The sequence below is a fragment of the Macrobrachium nipponense genome, chromosome 7 (assembly GCF_015104395.2).
Source record: "Macrobrachium nipponense isolate FS-2020 chromosome 7, ASM1510439v2, whole genome shotgun sequence".
In the NCBI taxonomy this organism is placed as follows: Eukaryota; Metazoa; Arthropoda; class Malacostraca; order Decapoda; family Palaemonidae; genus Macrobrachium; species Macrobrachium nipponense.
The window spans coordinates 80,663,173-80,681,621 of record NC_061109.1 but is presented as its reverse complement, the minus strand read 5'-3'; the positions used below and the strand labels follow the sequence as shown (position 1 = coordinate 80,681,621).

Genomic DNA, 18,449 nt, shown 5'->3' with positions numbered 1-18,449 from the left:
CTAACATATGATGACCTGAATTGAATATAGAATTTAGGCCACAGGCCAAGCACTGGGGCCTATGAGGCCATTCAGCGCTGAAACGGAAATTGACAGTAAAAGGTTTTAAAGGTGTAACAGGAGGAAAACCTCACAGTTGCACTATACGAATCAACTGTTAGGAGAGGGTTAAGGAAAGTAAGATGGAAAAAAGAGAGTATGGAATTTAAGTAATGCCTACAGTGCCCCACAGGAGGTGAACTAATGGTACTCGCTCCCAACGGGTTCTTATATCATCAAATATGCTAAACCAATGTGCCTTGAGGTCACTAACCTAAAAATAGGTAGTCGGCTTGATATTTTCAGGGTAAAAATTTGGTATTTATTAATCATATATTATAAACAGACAGTGTCCTACATGTTCTAATGTATTAAGATTAACATTGACCCAACCGACTACTGAGGCATGGGCATGACCTATGATATTTTAATTAAAAAAAAAATTTTTTTGCCCTGGCTTTGCTCTAGTGGAATAAAAATTGTAATCTAATTAAATTCATAAAATTTTCCAACAAAACCTTTAAGATACAGGATATATAGTTTAAATTTAATGAATTAAAAGTATAAATAACCTAAAAAAAAAATATGCTAGCATGGGTGCAGTGATTAAACAAATAGGGCATACTGCACTTAGATCTAGGTACACCTAAAATAAACAAATTTATGGCAATGTTTTATAAATTTTCAACCATTTTAATTGCTATTACGCTCTTCCACTCACCATTTCACATTAATAAACATAAATCACTGTGAATAAATAACTAGGTATACTCGGTTTTTTTCCATCCGTCCCCCGCCTGTGGTGTTTGCGTATGGTAACACTGCGTCCCGGGCTTTAGATAGTTACATTCAGCTTACATTTAACAATAATAACGATATCCTATTTCGAATATTAACGGTGTAATTCGCATACAGAAAATTATTAAAATACTTTTCAGTTGCAATTGTACACCCAGATATCCTTTTATTTACCTAAAACTTACACATACCGCAACTATCTAAAGCCCGGGACGCAGTGTTACCATATGCAAACACCACAGGCGGGTGGACAGATGGAAAAAAACAGAGTATAGTAACTTTGCACTCTTCACTATAAATCAGAATATCACAACAACAGTGAAAAGCAGTGTTATCAGACACATGTTCGTAGTTATGCAATTTGTCTTTATTTTTCAAAGTTTCCCTTTTTATCTAATTTACGATTTGGCAGCATATTTAGACATTTTGATTTACTTACTGTAATAAGTTCTTTTTGATAAATAGTTGCAAATTTCCTCGAAATTCAAAGGTTCTTTCATAATTATTCTAATCCGAAGTCGAACTAGATGATGCTATTGGAAGTCAGATACAGTGTTTCCATTAGACATTTATTTTGAAATCAGAAATTATTATATTTTATTAATATATAATATTTATATATGAATTTGCTATATTCTGCACACAATTTCACTCACTACTAATGATTCATAGAACAGCATCATTATCATTATTATTATTATTATTATTATTATTATTATTATTAATTCAGGATAACCCTCTTCATATGGGCCTGTATGGGCCACTGACTTCAAATCAGAAAGCCATGTAAATTAAGAAATATAAATAAATAAATAAATAAATATATCTATATATATATATATATATATATATATATATATAATATATATATATATATATATATATATGTATATATATTAAGTAATATAAAAGCAGGGAAACTGTAAAGCAAGACTGTAAATAATAAAAAAAAAACAAGGATAATACATTTAAAAACCAAGTTTCACTTTCTCCTAATCAGGCCAAATAATAATACGATAAAATAAAATAAATAACAAATGTAATAATTACCTGACAAAAATTAGATTAAGTCCGGATAAAGAATGATATCAGTGCTAGTAATTAAATTATCCAGTTACTAGCACTACAGGGAATTTAAATCATACTTACAGTGCACGGAGGTTGACACCATGGTTCACCATCGATCTGCATCGGGAACTTCTTGCGCGTTCTGATCACTACCGAGGAACACTGGGCAAGACGGCGACCTGACCCTCTGAGTCCCGTTCTGACCTGACCCATGTGCAGGCAACTTTCGAAACCAATGACCTCGATGAGCTTGTCCCCAATATCTGCAATGATTTATTGGTTTGAATCGTTTTTTTCATAAGTATTTGTTTTAATCGTTGATGAGTCGTTTCTTTGGAGCCATAGGTTATCTAATCAGGTCATTCCTTCACAGGAGGCCCATTTTCCTAGTATTGTGGCGGGATCACAAGCTTAGAAAAAACAAGTAAACTCCCCACAGTTAGGTTAATCGTACTAGCTGACAAAATTTCCTACACTCACACTTTCCCCTTTATGTTACCTTTAACCTGCAGGACAATTGGTTCAATTTAATACCAAACACACAAAACACAAACAGGTACTCACCTCTGGCTTCTGATACTCAGGGCTAGCCTGTGCTGTCCGCCAGATATACTAGGCTAGCCGACACAACCACCGCCGACAACCAAACACAACCCAACCACCACTCACAGACACCGAAAATGCACCACCAACCACCTTAACCTCACCACAACCAGACAGACACACGCACAACAACTTCACAACCCCAAAATCTATCAAATAACACCAAAACAACTAACCACCAAAGGATAACTGCTGTCAAAACCTACTCTGAAGTTCACCAGACGCGCACTGCTTAGACTCTCGTAACAGACTTCCACTGACTTACTACAGAGTGCCACAACAGAGATGCTTCCGACCGCCACTTAACCACTCCCATTCATTCTTCCATCAATCTCTCTCTCTCTTTCTCTCTCTCTCTCTCACACACACACACACACACAACCTTTGGAGATGTTGTCAAATATAAACTATCATTACTCCTCCATAGTATTCTTTGAGATATTAATGAAAACTACAAATTCTCGGTATTAAGCCATTATTTACTCCAAACCTACCAACCCTGAGTTGCATGAACAATAGATTGTTAGTGTGAGGATATACTCTGTTTATTAGTATTACAAGTAGTTTAAGAAGACTGCTGTCTACAGTGCCACACAAGACACTATGCAAGCAGTAGGCCTATACAGAGGTTGTTGTGAAATGTTGCATGAGTATATACAGAACATGAATGCAACTAAGCGTTTACAAAAATATACCTAAATTTGTGGACTCCTCCAGCTACTCTGGTCATGTTGACTGAATAAGTATGTACAGAACATGAAGGTAGCTAGATGTTTACTTAAATATACATCAATCTGAGGACTTCTCCAGCTGCTTTGTCATGCTGACAAAACAAACTTGTTAGACAAGGCTTGTAAAACAAAAGTTCCATGAAAAAAGTAACATTTTAACTGTGTGAGAAACAATATACTTGCAAAGAAATGCTCTATCATAATGTTAAGCTTTCTTGTAGTTAGCCATGTGGGACAGTAAGGCAAAGAAACAGCATTATCCATTCTTATACGCCTTAACATTAGACCTGAAAGTGGTTGGTTCTCTTCACCATGACTTTTCACTAAAGGCTTACCGGAAGGGGCAGTCTCACCTTGGATAGCGGTGCTAAGATCAGCCGAAGTGAAGGATGAGGTGGACAGTTCTCTTTCCCTGTCTTTCTTCTTTTTACTCTTGCTGGTCTTGTGTCGTTTTTTCAGGGTGTTGTCGCCCCACATGTTGGAGCCTCCGTGGGTATAGGGTATGTTCAGCAAGGCTATACCCTGTAGCGACGGTCCGTTCGAGAGGTCTAGTGAGACCCCATCGCACTGATGAGAAATTGCCAGTTTTAGTGGTTGATATTTTGGACACTTTAGTTATGACTGTCAGGTAGAGATTTAAGGCTAAATTGCGAATGACACAAAATGTTCCGTAAACATTCAGTGTTCCATGGTGCTGCACAGAAATCATACAAAAAGTACTGTAGGATGAAAGCATCCATGATTAAAAAAGGAAAAATTTTTGAAATTGGTTCTTAGAAATTTTAAATTCATTTAGACATGTACTAAATCAAATGCAATTCCACAAATAACATAAAAAATGACAAATTTTGCAATTACTACTGGTGTAAGAAAAGTTCGAATATAATTAAACACAAACTCCTGGCATGATGCAGGTATATTACATGAGCATTTAAAGAATGGACTACATCCTAATCTTGATGCAGAAAATCATGATTCACTGCATATGTTACATATTTATATTGACTGATATGTTGCTCATTTAGTAAATGTACCAGAAGTTTTTGCCAGTGATTCCTTTCTATACGTATACATATATGGTTTACTTGTGCATTATGCAAGTTATAGGCTTTAAATATATTACAAATTCCTTCAGAGCAATGTGACTTGAAGATGACTAAGCTGGACTGACTAAAATTAGTCAACTCTTCTGAGCGCCAGCCTTAATCACAGCAAATTTTAGTATAGGAGGAGAGGCTTTCAGATTAAATGGAATGCTACCAACGTATATCTCCTTATAGAAAATTTTAGTATAGGAGGTCAGGCTTTCAGATTCAACAAAATGCAAGCAACAAGCAATTCAACTCCTTGTTAAGTCCATCTCTGCTGTATCTGAGAAAAAAATGGTTGTCTATTTAAACTAAAAGCCGTTTCACTGACTTACCATGATGTCAATATCTTCGTGAAGGTTTTTACAGGATGCGGCGAAGGTTTCTGAAGTGGCGTATTCAAAGTACCATAATTTATTTTTCATACGGCTGTTGAACTTTTCCGGATTCCTCTCTCTCTCAAGATGGAATTTAACACAAATAGCAGCATCCTGTTGATAAGGCACATAAATTACTACTGCTTATATATACTAAAACCAAAGTGTGGTTATGTGTGAACATGGGACTCTACCTAAAAAGCCAGCCAATTTTTATATAATATGCAATAATTTCCTGCACCTTTGATGACAAGAGATTTATCTGATAAAAGAGCAGAACAGAGGTCAGGAAAAAAGGATATTGCTTCCACATTCCTTACAAATGCATATGTCCAATCAGTCTTGGAGTAATTTCCAACACAATTCATGATCCCTTTTGCAATAACAAAGTAAAACATCTAATGACTTGTTTGACAAGTTTTTTTCCACTGCTACAGAAAATGTACCATGGAAATTGTACTTCAGAAAATATAATGCTGACTGTTTACAGGGCATTTCTGTGTGAAAAAGGTTTAAACTTTCAATTTAATTGAATTTCTTGAGACATCAATCTTTATTATATTATACAATTTATTCCTTTTAATAACAAAACTTCTCTAAGTCTGTATTTAAGCAGCATTTTACTTACCACACCTATACTGAAGTAATTGTTGATGATGTTGTACGGGATCTTATCTCCAACTTTGTCGATATCATCTTGCGTACCCGTCTGCTCTGAGACTTCAATGTGCCATCTGTCCATCATCACTACAGAAGATTTTTCTATTTTCTTTGGGGAGATGAAGCAAAAAATGTTCATGTACTTATAAGCTCAGTAGTTATTGCAACTAACATGCCAGGTTATGTACCCTAATCCCATGTAAACAATTTAGTAATAACATGATATGGAGGAGTAATGATAGTTTATATTTGACAACATCTCCAAAAGTTGTGTGTGAGAGAGAGAGAGAGAGAGAGAGTAGAGAGAGAAGAGAGAGATTAGAGAGATTGGTGGAAGAATGAATGGGAGTGGTTAAATGGCGGTCAGAAGCATGTCTGTTGTGGCGCTCTGTGGTTAGTCAGTGGAAGTCTGTTACGAGAGTCGTAAGGAGTGAGAAGTCTTGTGAAGTTAGTGTCGGTTTTGGCAGCAGTTATCCTTGGTGTTTAGTTGTTTTGGTGTTATTTGATAGATTTTGGGGTTGTGAAGTTGTTGTGCGTGTGTCTGTCTGGTTGTGGTGAGGTTAAGGAGGTTAAGGTGCATTTTCGGTGTCTGTGAGTGGTGGTTGGGGCAGTGTTGGTTTTGGCGGTTGTTGTGCTTCTGTAAGTCGTGTTCTTTCGGGGTGTTGGTGATCGTCTGCAGTGATTTGTCAGGTTATTGAGTTTTTGTGGGGTTGTGGGTCTCGGGTGGTTGGTTTGTGTTTGGTTGCTGGCGGTGGTTGTGTGTCGGCTAGCCTATAGCCTATATCCAGTGGACAGCACAGCCTAGCCCTGAGTAGCAGAAGCCAGAGGTGAGTACCTGTTTGTGATTTTTTGTTCTGTATGTAGGTATGGGTTAATTGTCCTGCTGAATTTTGTAGTGTTAAAAGGAAAGTGTGATTGAGGGTGGGTTTGGATAGCCAGACAGGTTAAGGTTATGTGGGGGAGATTTGCTGCTTTCTCATAAGCTTGTGATCCCGCCACAATGAGATATTTTAATCATTATTCTACTTTTGCTACATTCCATCCAATCAATATCCCTTGACTATGCTTTAACAGACATCTTTGCCAGAATAAATTTTCATGTTTTCTTCCTATATTGCCTTTCATGGTGTTACCAATGCCTTAATTCTTTCATTTTTTAAGAATGTCTAAGTCTCGAGTGTGAATAAGTTTAATCAGGCTATCTATAAAATTCACCTCTATGCAGACTACTATATATGGCTCATAGACAAAGTCATCTGCCTTGAAAACTACCAAAAAGACCCTATACAGTACAATACAGCCTTCATACCTTGAGAACTTTATGTAGACTCTCTCCTTCGTAACCGCCACCCCAACGCAGACAACGCGCTAGATCATTGCCAGTTCCCAAAGGAATGATGCCGATGCATGGAGATTCTGTCCACTGGATTTTGTCTGCAATAAAAGATGCAGCTTCATTGCAAAAGCTCAAAATTTACACAGTGTCTAGGATTCATCAGTGACAAGGGCTGATACACATATTAAGAAAACAAAACAATAAGGTTTTTGAATATGACGATAATACTTCAGTCATACTTTATGCTAACTAAAAGAAATTCAATTGATATATGGTCATAAATATTCAAAAAGAAACAATAAGACTTTTCAATTTGGTGATCATACTTCAATCATACTTTATACGTACTTGTATAGTAGTGCCAAAATGTTTCTAAATGTGACAGCAATATTTTCCCATGCAGTGATAGTTTTATATTTATATTCGTGACTAAAGAAAATTAATTTAAAATGTACCCATCTGCTCAAGTATCCAGCCAATGGTACCATCTCCTCCACATACGATCACTCTCACGTTTGGCACATCCTTAAATAGCTGAAGACCGGGCATTGGGCCGTCCTTGGCCAAGTTGTAAACTTGGCGTGGGTTTAGCAGGTACTGTGAAAACAAGGAAAAATGTTAGAAATATTGTATTAATTGTTATATATAATGAAGCAATGTTTCATTAATTGTCCTGTTGTCCTGATATCAAGACTAAAAAAAGTCTTGAACTGGAACATTTTACACTTATTATCAAAAATGAATCCCTGTAGTTACCTAACTTTAAAAAAAAAATGATTATCCTGTTTTAGATAACTATACGTAGATTACAAATAAAATGGACTTCGTCTTGAAGGAGTTACCTGAAATTTCCTGAGAATCCTGGCTCCCTGTCTCCCACCACTTTTGGGGTTGACAAAGACGGCCAGTGGCCTAGTACCAGGCAGAGGTGTGATTTGGAAAGACATTGGTGATGATACCTGGCAAAGAGAGAACTCAAGATGAAGATGGGGTCACAATATAATATGAAGAACAAGAGAATTAAAGGGACAATATGAAAAACAAGATAAAAATGTAAGACTAGCATATAAAATAAGACTCTGCAAATCCTAAAACTGCCACTTTCAGATCTTGTGCTTCTCATTTCAGTAATAAGCGTAAAATTATCTACTTTCAGCATCCAGTTTACCTTCAGTTTATAACAACAAGGTTTCAATTGTTCTCATCTTCTATTTTCTTAATTTTCCTTCATTTATGGGGAACGTAAAACTGATTCAAGTAAACATATCAAAATGAATAATTTCCATACAGGGACTATGTGTTTAGCTTTCCCAAGCTGGGATACTACTTATAGGACCCATCCAATTAGTGTTAGAAACATCTGGTAAAGGCGCATCAAAAAACAGCGACCCCAACTAGGGATTAAGCACGGAAGAAGAGAATTTTTCAAAGCTCTGTCTTCATTTGAAATGCTGATTTATATTTTGGAAACATTAATCATGATGCATGAATTTCCATAGCAATGGCAAACATTGCCAAAATGGTAAATGTGGTTTACAAATACTGTACTACATATGAGATGTGTTCCGTTTTACTAACATTTTGGAAATGAGTGATGTCATTTGTGCATCATTCCAAAAAAATATTTTTCATGAGATGCAGGATGCAGGAAATTCCAGACTGTTACAATAATATGTAGGTACACTCTATAATTCTGTCTAGGTGCCCTATAATTCCCTCTAAGTTTCTAATGAAAACTTACAGTTCCTTCACTCAGTCCACCCGGGGTAGACTCTGATCGATGCAAATCCTTCTTCTCTTTGGTGATGGATCTCTGTCGGTCAAGAATGATGGGACAAATTGCCGTTGGGGGAAGGACGTGAATTCTGTGTTCGCCAAAAGTGCATTCTGGTTTCACTTGTGAGGCGCATCTGTTATGCAGCTGTAATTATGAAAGGTGTTAGAGTGCTGGCATTAGTAATACCACTAGAAAGACAATACTATATCTTTACAGTAGAAAGAATAATGACTTTAGTACCGGGCAGAGACAAATATCCCTAAACAGAATGCAGTCACTGATGTTCTGCCAAGTGTGTGGTGCATCCCAATTCTAGTGGCCCTGAAAAATCCTTTAATGGTCAAGATATAAATTTAAGTGACATAGCTCTACCTTTTAGAAGCGACTCACCCTCAGGTGACACCACCTGCAGTGCAGCCCAGTGATGCCGTTGTAACTCTTGATGGTCTTCTTGCAACGTGTGCATTTTCCAGGACAGTTGCCTTCCACCCAGTGATGCAACATGGAATGGGACGTTCTCTTGCTCTTGACGTACGTTGCGATACAAGAGGCGGGTGCTCTCTGGACACACCTTTCGTGGACTGTGTACTTACAGACTGTAAAGTGATGGAGGTTTTCATTAGTCTCAGTTATCATATCACTGAAATTTTAGGTCTCTGATTAGTTCATACCAATAAAATAAGCTTTCTCGGTCACTAAAAGTACTCTACAAACTGCTTTACTGAATGAAACCTTTTAGTATGTAACAAAATAACAAGAAATTTTCAAAATGGAGTGTTGACAATACTTACAAACACATGAAAGACCCTTCTTTCCAAGTCCCATCAACATATTCAGGCAAAGATTACAATAAGCTGGTTTGCTGAAGTGTTTTAATCTCCAAACATGGTTCCCATCTTCTTTCATATTCTGGAAGAAGGCAAACAAACGATTTAGCAGTCTAAAGTAAGTGGTCATTTTAAGAATTACATCTATATGCAATTAATAGAACGGTGTTAGTATTAAATTTGGAACAATGTGTCATTTTCAAAACAATGATCATTATGTTCTGCGGAAGCTTCATTTTTAAGAATTACTACAAAATAATAGAAATGACAGTTCCTTCCACTGTCAGCTTACAGTGTCAAGACCCAGTAGCACCAACAGTGGGATAGTTGTCATTCCGCCTCTCTTCCATTCCTCCAAGGATACTGTTCCATCATTGTCATAGTCTATCTCAGCCATCATGTCTGTCAGGATCTGGAGAAGAAGGTATAGCTCATTTATGATTCAGTATATCATATATGCTTTTTTGCAAAATGTGTCACAAATCTCTTCAGGATGACATAGTACTGTACTTCTAAGTTTGCTAAGTGAAAGGTGTTCACACCCACTAGTGACAACTACCACTCAAGAAACAGCCTCGACCACCAAGAAATTGTGATATTAAGGTAATGGCTTGTTATATCGATGATGCCGCCAAGTGGCCGAAAAAGCACGCCGCTACGTACGATGCATGATGGGATCATGGGAGAGATGCTGACCAATAGGAGAGCAGGAAATTTTGGCGGTGACTAGCATCAGGAACCAATGGGAGGATGGTGGCAAGTCTACTAAGTTGGCGGCGCGCGAGTTTTAAAATTGTTATCGGTGGTCCGGGCGAATCTCGGGACTTTACAGCAACAACCTTTCGTATCTTGAACAATTTTCGTATGTAGAGCAAAAACAATCTTCGAATTTGCTTTCGTATCTCGAGTTTTTCATAAGTTGAGCCTTCGTATGTCGAGGTACCACTGTAATGGCTTGTTATATCGTAAGAGACCTTCACTGGTATACAGAAGTGTGGTTGTGCTGAAAATTAACTTACAGGTCGTAGCTCTGTGACGTCCCATCCCAGGTAATCTGCTACCTGGATCATCTGCGTCACAATGCAGTCCATCTCCTGAGGATGAGATGATGTGTGACATTAGTGGCATTTTAACCGTCTCACGGCTCATTATTAGACTCATTCATTTTCACCCATGAGTTATTCTAAATGAAGTATTCCTTCAAAAAATTTATGTATGTCTATGGAATGTGAGTTACTTCATTGATTTACTCTGTCTGAATTACATCTGAAAATACCTTTCTTGGGTCTATTATTTATAGAAAATATGTATTTCACTCTTTAAAAGATAATACTGATGATCAAGTTACAGGCAGTCCCCAGGTTACGACGGGTTCGGCTTGTGACGTTCCGAGGTTAAGGTGCTTTTCAATTATATTCTTCAGAAATTATTTCCAGGGTTACGACGCCTACAACACTGATCTGGCAGAAGAAATATGACACCAAAATACAAAATAATCAATATTTGAAGGTTTTTTTTATGACAAATGCAATAAGAATGCACTTTACATAGTTCTGAATGCACCCAAAGCATTAAAAGTAAGGTTTCCTTAGGATTTTTGGTGTTCCGGCTTACAACGATTTTCGGCTTACAACACGTCTCAAGAACGGAACCCCCGTTGTAACCCGGGGACTGCCTGTATTGGTATTTTATATTTCTGTTTTAAGTTATTGGGGAAACTGTTCAGCTGTAGTTAGGAGTTTCTTCCTGTTCAGTATACTTCCATTTTTTTAAGATATGCTTTTAATGAATATAGTTTTGTTTGATATACTATATAAGTATGTATATATAATTGGTGGATATTTACAGTTAAAAATCTGTAATAAAAGACAAGTGGATATTTCTTGTTTGTCGGCTTGGGTGGAGGCGGGGTAGGTAGGGGATCAGGAGGGTAGGGGACACATGACAGGAAGAACAAAGTTCCAGCGCAGCATAGCACACGCTATCGACCTCGTTATTAATATTAAGGAAGATATAATGCACAGGTCAAGTAATAGAATGGCCTGTGCATAGAGCAAAAATAAGATTAATTATGGAGAAACACGGCAAGATTACAAAATGAAATGAATACTCACATTGGTATCAAGAACGCCATTGCCATCAGTGTCGTACAGCCGAAACATAACTGGAAAATTGAGGAGAGGTTATTTTAGCAAACACTCGTGTATATACGCACACAAAGAAACTCATGTGTACATCACACAAGCAAAAATGCACATATAAACGTACAAACTCAGAGTTATGCCTGCAACCTAGTAGCATTTGGATACACAGCCAAACAGTCACACCTTAGATCTATGGTACTTATTTATCTCTCTCTCTCTCTCTCTCTCTCTCTCTCTCTCTCTCTCTCTCTCTCTCTCTCTCTCTCTCTCTCTCTTTATAATCACAAGCCTCATCTGCTTGTGCACGTGTCAACATTAAGCTATATCAAAAGTACTCATATATATATATATATATATATATATATATATATATATATATATATATATATATATATATATATACACACACACACATATATATATATATATATATATATATATATATATATATATATATATATATATATATGCTACATGATGGGGACTAGCCTCGACCTCTTATTGGAGATATATATATATATATATATATATATATATATATATATATATATATATATATATATATATATATATACACTGAATTCTTCAAGTAGCAGTCTAAAGGCAGATGCTTGAAACTAAACACATACATGCATTGTAATTCCAAAACCACTGATCAAAATATGGTACTGTTCTGTAACTGTACTGTACTGCACTGCATTTTACTTACATTCCAGCTTATCTTCAGGCCTGCCTCCTTCCAGCAACGTTAAATAACATATGATATCCTTTAGGCTGACACGAACTGTGTGGACCTCAATACTGCTGGATTTTCTTACGAGTTGTTTAATTTCTGCCGAATCAACACGAGAACAACAGATCACGTGGATGAAGAATGTGCGTGTGTTCGGGGAATTGAGAGATGGATTCTAAATCTTACCGTCCTGGGGTATGAACTTGCAGTACCCAAATGAACTTGCAATACCCTAATGAACCTGCCTTAACCGAACCTTCACGGTAACCTTTCGAACCTAACCTAACCTAATAAGGCACAATATCGTTAGGTGGGAACACACTAACTACAGTAACCTTCCTAACCTAACCTAAACTAACAAGATACAACATTGTTTGGTGGGAATGGTGGTCTTGGTACTTTGAAACTAAAGGTTTCTCTCTCCCCTCAGAGTAGAAAGGTACAGAGTTCCCCCGCCCCCCCTCCCCACCAACAGGATGGTAAGACTTTGAACCCTGCTACGCTAGATACATGCTACCAAGTCTGATTTCTTTAAGGGACACAATCTTGTAATATACTGTACTGAATTAATACTGTTAACTCTTAAAGGTACTAAAAATTACATGTAAGATCTACTTTACATTAAAAGTGTACATATATGTTTTCTTAACCAACCTCAAATAACTAAATATCTTTCATAAGTTCCAGTATTCAAGAACACTCAATTACTCTTTACATCAAATCAGTTATCAGAGAGGAAGAGAATCTACGTACTTCAGAAAACAAAACAAGAAAACTACTATCAAAATACACAGGAACTTTGTGGCATCTTACCTTCCAGTTTTCCATTAGTAACTAAAAGGGAATTATTGGACTTTTTTGAGGAAGATCTAGACATCTGTGAATGGGATGGGGAAGAGTCTGTACTTTTTTCAACCTTTGTGTCAGTATAGCTGTTGGTCTGAGTCACTGTCACAACTGGGTGGACGCATGCACCTATGCTACCTAGGGGAAGGGAAAGAAAATAAGAGACGTAACAGAGACACTCTCAGTGGAGCTTGTAGCTTTGCAGTGGTGACTGATGTTGCTGTTGTTAGGAAGAGCTGACTCTGTGTGCAAGAGCACAGAGACTCTTAACCCCAGAGGTCAGCCCATTGGTGCGGGTGAAACCTGGACTCTGCCAGACAGGCCTTCATGGACTGTCTTGAAGATTGTGAAATGTTATTTCATGATAACTATGAAAAGAGAGCTTCTTATTAGGACGCTTTAAGATGTGGGGAACTTACGTTTGATTAAAGTCAAGGGTGAGTTTATTTGTTTATTTTTATTATTAAGATTATCATTGCTTTCTGTTATGTAGCACTTTTGGCCTTTATTTTTCCTACATCAGTAATTGTCAATTATTGATTTATTGATTTAAAATCCAGACTGCCAAGATATCTACGACAGATGTCAAAGTTAAACTGTACACAAGTTCTTACGGGCTACATCAACTATTGTGTTTTCTGCTAAAATGGAAAGACATCCCTTATTGGGAATCACAATGTTAGCAGTAGTCACAACTCTCAAAAATGCTACCACCACGATTTTACTTCCAGGACCATTTTCAAACCGGGACAGAGCTGACCCCAGGCACGATAGCGAGGGACTTCTTAAAATCAAACGAGTAAATTTAACGCCTCAACCCGAATTAGCAGCGACACCTCATGGGGATGAATTTGTCACAGGAAACTATACCAGTCATAAAAGGTTTTATTTTTTTTAAATGTTTAATTCTGAAAATGACTTTGTTTCAAATAAAATCACAAATGTAAGGCAAAAATGTTATAGAACTATTTGAAAATGAGAGGGAAAACCTGCTTTCATAATGGATAAAACAGTGAGCCCTTAGGTTCATGTAAGTGCAAATGCTTTCAGAAAGAAAAAAATAATAAATGCCATTTGAGTACTAACCAATTAAGACCAAGTAAAACCTTACTTTAGTTGCATACTCCATTACTGTAAAAGCATACACGTAGCCTAGGCATAAGCCCTAGGTAACGTTAGGTTAGGTTTTCTGAGCAAATTTATGTTTTCTCCCAAAACCTGAAACTTTACTTATAAAAACATACCCAATAATGTGCCCCACTAAAGTGAAGTTTTACGAAGACTAAAATATACCTGAGATAATAACCACTTGAAAGAGGAAATTGTATCGCACACACATCGAGGGCAAAGGTATTGTTGGCTTCCAACACATCCATGTGTCTTTCTGAATGAACTAGTTATTGGGATACAGTAACAGTAGACATTACATTCATGGAGGGAGGGGAGGACAGCAGACAAGGTGATGACTGTTTAGACCTTGAGGTCAGGAGTAAAGGTCCCAACAGATCTTTGTAATCAAGTAAAACAACTTTTTTTTTTTTAAATAGAAGAATTTCAATAACTTTTTTAAACAGACTTACCATTTTGGTATTGTGTGCAAAAGAAATATTAAAGTATTGTATCAATAACACTCATATTTTAGAAGTTTTCCTGCTAACCGAGATAAAACATTGATTAAAATGTGAATTTTATGATGCATTATTTTTTAAGAACCTTGGACTGCATGTCAGCATTACCTCAAAAGCAAAAAAAATTTAGTTTTCTTTTTGCCAGCTTTAGCCTACAATTCCCTTGAGTCGTGACAAGAAATAGCATCATAACTGAGTTGCTATGCAAGTGAAATGAAATGAAAATTTGCTTTTATAAAATGCATAATGTGGCCAGTATGAATGATTTGCACGTTCTGATCTTCAAAAATTATTCCCTATGTTATAGGCTCAGAAATCAGGTAAACAAGACAGCAATGAAAATGGGGATTTATATATATATATATATATATATATATATATATATATATATATATATATATATATATATATATATATATATATATTCATTTGTAATTTTTACATCAAGCCTCTTAAGAGATTAGATTTAGTATATTACCCTCTTTTGATCTGAAAGTCAGGAGTCTTCTGTTGCAATTTTACAAAATTTAGGTGATTATACTTTCTTATTTCTACTAATACTATGTATTCACAAAGTTGGTAATATCTCTACACTGTTAATCTTGGCTTGGCTATTTTTCTCATTGCTGTACTTTTTCTATTTACCAGGCAAATGTTAAATGCCGTTTAATGTACCACTACAAAGACAGAAGGGGTATTCTGTAAAACAAGGCCACTTGCAAAATGCCAACAGCATCTTTCCTATCAGTTAACTTCTAGCTCTTTACTGACACCACACATATGATGTTATTTTAGCACCAAGTTTATTTATATAGACACAAAGCCCACATCATCAAAAGAGAGAGTTGCTGCCAATTACCATTTCTCATACCTGTGCGAGTCCGGCTTGAGGCTTCGGAGTCCGAACGGTTGTGGCCGAGAGAGGAAAACTTCTCAGTCAAGCCGTGAAGTTTGTCGGCCAAACTGCCGCCACCACCCCCGGCACTACTCCCAGTGCCTCCTCCGCCAGAGAGGCTCTCGCCCACAGCGCAGGTAGCTAGATTGCTGATGGAACCTCCGGACGTATTGTGGGAGGTGATGGGGGCACACGCAGTGGCTGAAGACATCACCGCCATTTCCTTAGAGGAAGAGTCGTTGTAAGTCACGCCCAGGAAAAATCTACAATAAATTTGGATGTTGCTGAAGTAACAGAAGCATAGACCCCTTGGTATTCACTGGGGTAACATTCAAAAGACTGGTGGGGAAGGCAATTCTTTAGAGAAGTGGGGTCACCCTTAGAGAAAACTCTCAACACATGTGAATGTAGGGGAAATGATGAGTTAACCTGAATAGGCTGTGAATGGTTAAGAAGACAGAGTAAAGACAGGCCAATTTGTTTCCAAAATGCATGAGAGGATAAAATGGCCCAAATTACTAAGAGGATGTTGCATGAACGTACATACTCTACATATAAATACACTGGGGTGGAAATAAGTAAGTTCAGTGCAGGGACAGTACCAGGTAAAATTCTATTTCAGTTGCAACTCTTGCCCAGACAGCAATGATACAATTAGACCTGGTGTCTAACTTGTGCTTCCCACAGCTACCTGATAAATGTGAGCAGGCCATTTCTTTTTCCAAGCCCCTGAATGAGATCCAACAGTCAAAATGACAGGTGCAACTGAAGTAAACTTTTACAAAGTGCCTCCCGGGCTCCTGATTGCAAGCGGTTTTGGTCTGATGCGCTATATCAAGAAGTGCATACCGGCATGTATTGTGGAATTATTCCGGGCAACGAAAAAGACTTTGTTTATTAGCAAACAACGAATGGTTGTTCTAATGCAAAAAAAGCCATAAAAATGTCTCATACAATTTCATCATTCTTATTTTCATGAAGCAAGATGTTTCTGAATGGTGGGAAAGGGTGACAGTAACATAACATTGTATCGGTGAATATTGGGGGTTGACTGTGTACATATACAAAATTCAATTTCATTCTTATCAAAAATTTATTTCTTCAGCAACGGAATATTTACACTATGAAATTTGTTACACAATGAAGAAGAGGAGGCCAAGAATAAGAGTAGACTTGTACCATCTGTCATCCCTTTGCCTTCTACTCTCTCGCATTAACCCTTTTTTACAACAGAATCTCCTCTGCCTTGCACTCCACAGTCATACAAGCGACTCTACTCTAGTGAAGAGCAGAGCGAAGCAGGTACGTAGAGCTTGTCACAAAACACAAATTCTTTCTCTTTAAAAGTATACGATATAACAGTTCCATTGTGCTGCAGTTTTTATACTCTCTCTCCCTTCTTACACGAAGTAAAAGGAAACATTTCTAATCATTCATAACGGTTCGTCAGTTTCTGAAATCATACTCCTCACCATTTCTCTATTATTGCCTGGAGCACAACTGTCTCTGCAATTCCACCTGTTCACCTGAAGCTTTTGCATACAAACTCCCAGGCTCAATATATCTTCTACTGTCTCAGCTAAGAGATACCCATTTTTCCTCTCCTTCCCTGGTTCTTTCACTGACTTTGTTTTATTCGTGTTCTGCGGCCTCTTCCTTCAGAGAATTCATGATCGTTGTCCAAAGAATGATTGTCAGTCCTGCGTCATACTTCTCTTCCTGACTCCTTGAACCACTTTAGGTTTTATAATGTGATTCAACTCATCCACCCCGCCTGGTTTCCAAATTCTCAGGACACATCCAGTGACTGTAAAACTGTCTTGAATGATTTCACAAACTCAAATTCTTCTTGGTTCATACAACAAACCCTTTGTTGATGGTCATGCATTCTTTCCCACACCGGCAATCAGCACATTCACTACAGCTGTTCTCTTCCAGAAAAGAAATCCCTATCGTGCCATTCGTCTTCCAGTACAGGCAGTCCCGGTTTTCGACGGAGGTTCCGTTCCCAACGGGGGTGACGATAACCGAAAATCACCGATAACCGAAAATCGGCGATAATAGTACCATTCCCCGGTTATCTGAACCGATCCTTTGTTATTGGCGGCGATAACTGAGGATCAGCGCCGATAACCGAGGCCGACGATAACCGGGGACTGCCTGTATTGCTCTTGCAACGCACAAGCTGTGTCCTGGACAGATTGAAATCGCTTTAGATGATTTCTTTAACGTTCTCAGGGAGTCCTTTCTTCCCCTAAGGAAAAACAGCGAAGGGAAAGAGTGTAAAACACAGTACTGGCGATAATTTTACCTTCTCTGGCAAGGCACTTGAGGGCTGACTTCTAAGGAAGACACAAGGTTGTCTCACCTTGATAGACTTTGGCTCGACAGGTTGCGGTCTTGGACGTTTGACAAAGGAAAGGAAGAGGTGGCGACAGAGTTCCTCTGGGGTCTCCACTTCAAGGTAAGTGTCCATGAAGAGTCGGAACCCTTCATAGTCGATGTCCTGCGGCAGGGGGAGAAAAAAAAAAAAGGAATAGAATGGCATAACTCATTGCTATGAAACAAAATTCGAACTCCACTTCAAGATGTACCCATAAAGAGGCAGTGCTCTACAAAAATAAATAAATAAATAGGTCAAAATCTGTTGGTCACCCTGATGAGTTTACGCTTTCATTGATCAATGTCAATGAGAATGGGGAAAATAAAACTAGTTTAAAATAGAATGTTCTTCTTAAGGAAAACAGATCTACCAAAGGTAAAGATGGCAAAAGAAATTTATGGAGGGTTGAAGGTGCTTCATAGTCAATATACTTCATGGAGGAAATATTAAAATATTAACACCAAAGGGAAACAAAGTGGTGGGGACAAATAAAGAGCAGAAATACGTTGAGGTCGA

The 18,449-nt window shown here is 37.6% G+C and overlaps 1 protein-coding gene across 5 annotated transcripts in view; it reads right to left on the bottom strand.

Moving 5' to 3' along the window:
* LOC135217755 (diacylglycerol kinase 1-like) overlaps positions 1 to 18,051 on the bottom strand; it is a 37,267-nt gene extending 19,216 nt beyond the window's left edge. For 2 of the 5 annotated variants that reach the window (XR_010315187.1, XM_064253764.1), the window contains exons 1-17: positions 17,862 to 18,051; positions 15,515 to 15,773; positions 12,995 to 13,165; positions 12,158 to 12,280; positions 11,419 to 11,468; positions 10,324 to 10,398; positions 9,597 to 9,716; positions 9,269 to 9,386; positions 8,868 to 9,073; positions 8,442 to 8,621; positions 7,543 to 7,659; positions 7,156 to 7,297; positions 6,674 to 6,798; positions 5,333 to 5,473; positions 4,663 to 4,818; positions 3,593 to 3,806; positions 1,987 to 2,168 (exon numbers count right to left, since the gene is read on the bottom strand). Coding sequence is in view for 4 of the 5 variants with exons in the window: in XM_064253764.1 (XP_064109834.1) it covers positions 1,987 to 2,168; positions 3,593 to 3,806; positions 4,663 to 4,818; positions 5,333 to 5,473; positions 6,674 to 6,798; positions 7,156 to 7,297; positions 7,543 to 7,659; positions 8,442 to 8,621; positions 8,868 to 9,073; positions 9,269 to 9,386; positions 9,597 to 9,716; positions 10,324 to 10,398; positions 11,419 to 11,468; positions 12,158 to 12,280; positions 12,995 to 13,165; positions 15,515 to 15,773; positions 17,862 to 18,026 (2,544 nt within the window). In the remaining variant the exon portion in view is untranslated. The remainder of the gene's footprint in view (positions 1 to 1,986; positions 2,169 to 3,592; positions 3,807 to 4,662; positions 4,819 to 5,332; positions 5,474 to 6,673; positions 6,799 to 7,155; positions 7,298 to 7,542; positions 7,660 to 8,441; positions 8,622 to 8,867; positions 9,074 to 9,268; positions 9,387 to 9,596; positions 9,717 to 10,323; positions 10,399 to 11,418; positions 11,469 to 12,157; positions 12,281 to 12,994; positions 13,166 to 15,514; positions 15,774 to 17,861) is intronic. The other 3 variants (XM_064253765.1, XM_064253766.1, XM_064253767.1) reach the window with 3 other exon arrangements.
* Positions 18,052 to 18,449: the final 398 nt, after the last annotated feature.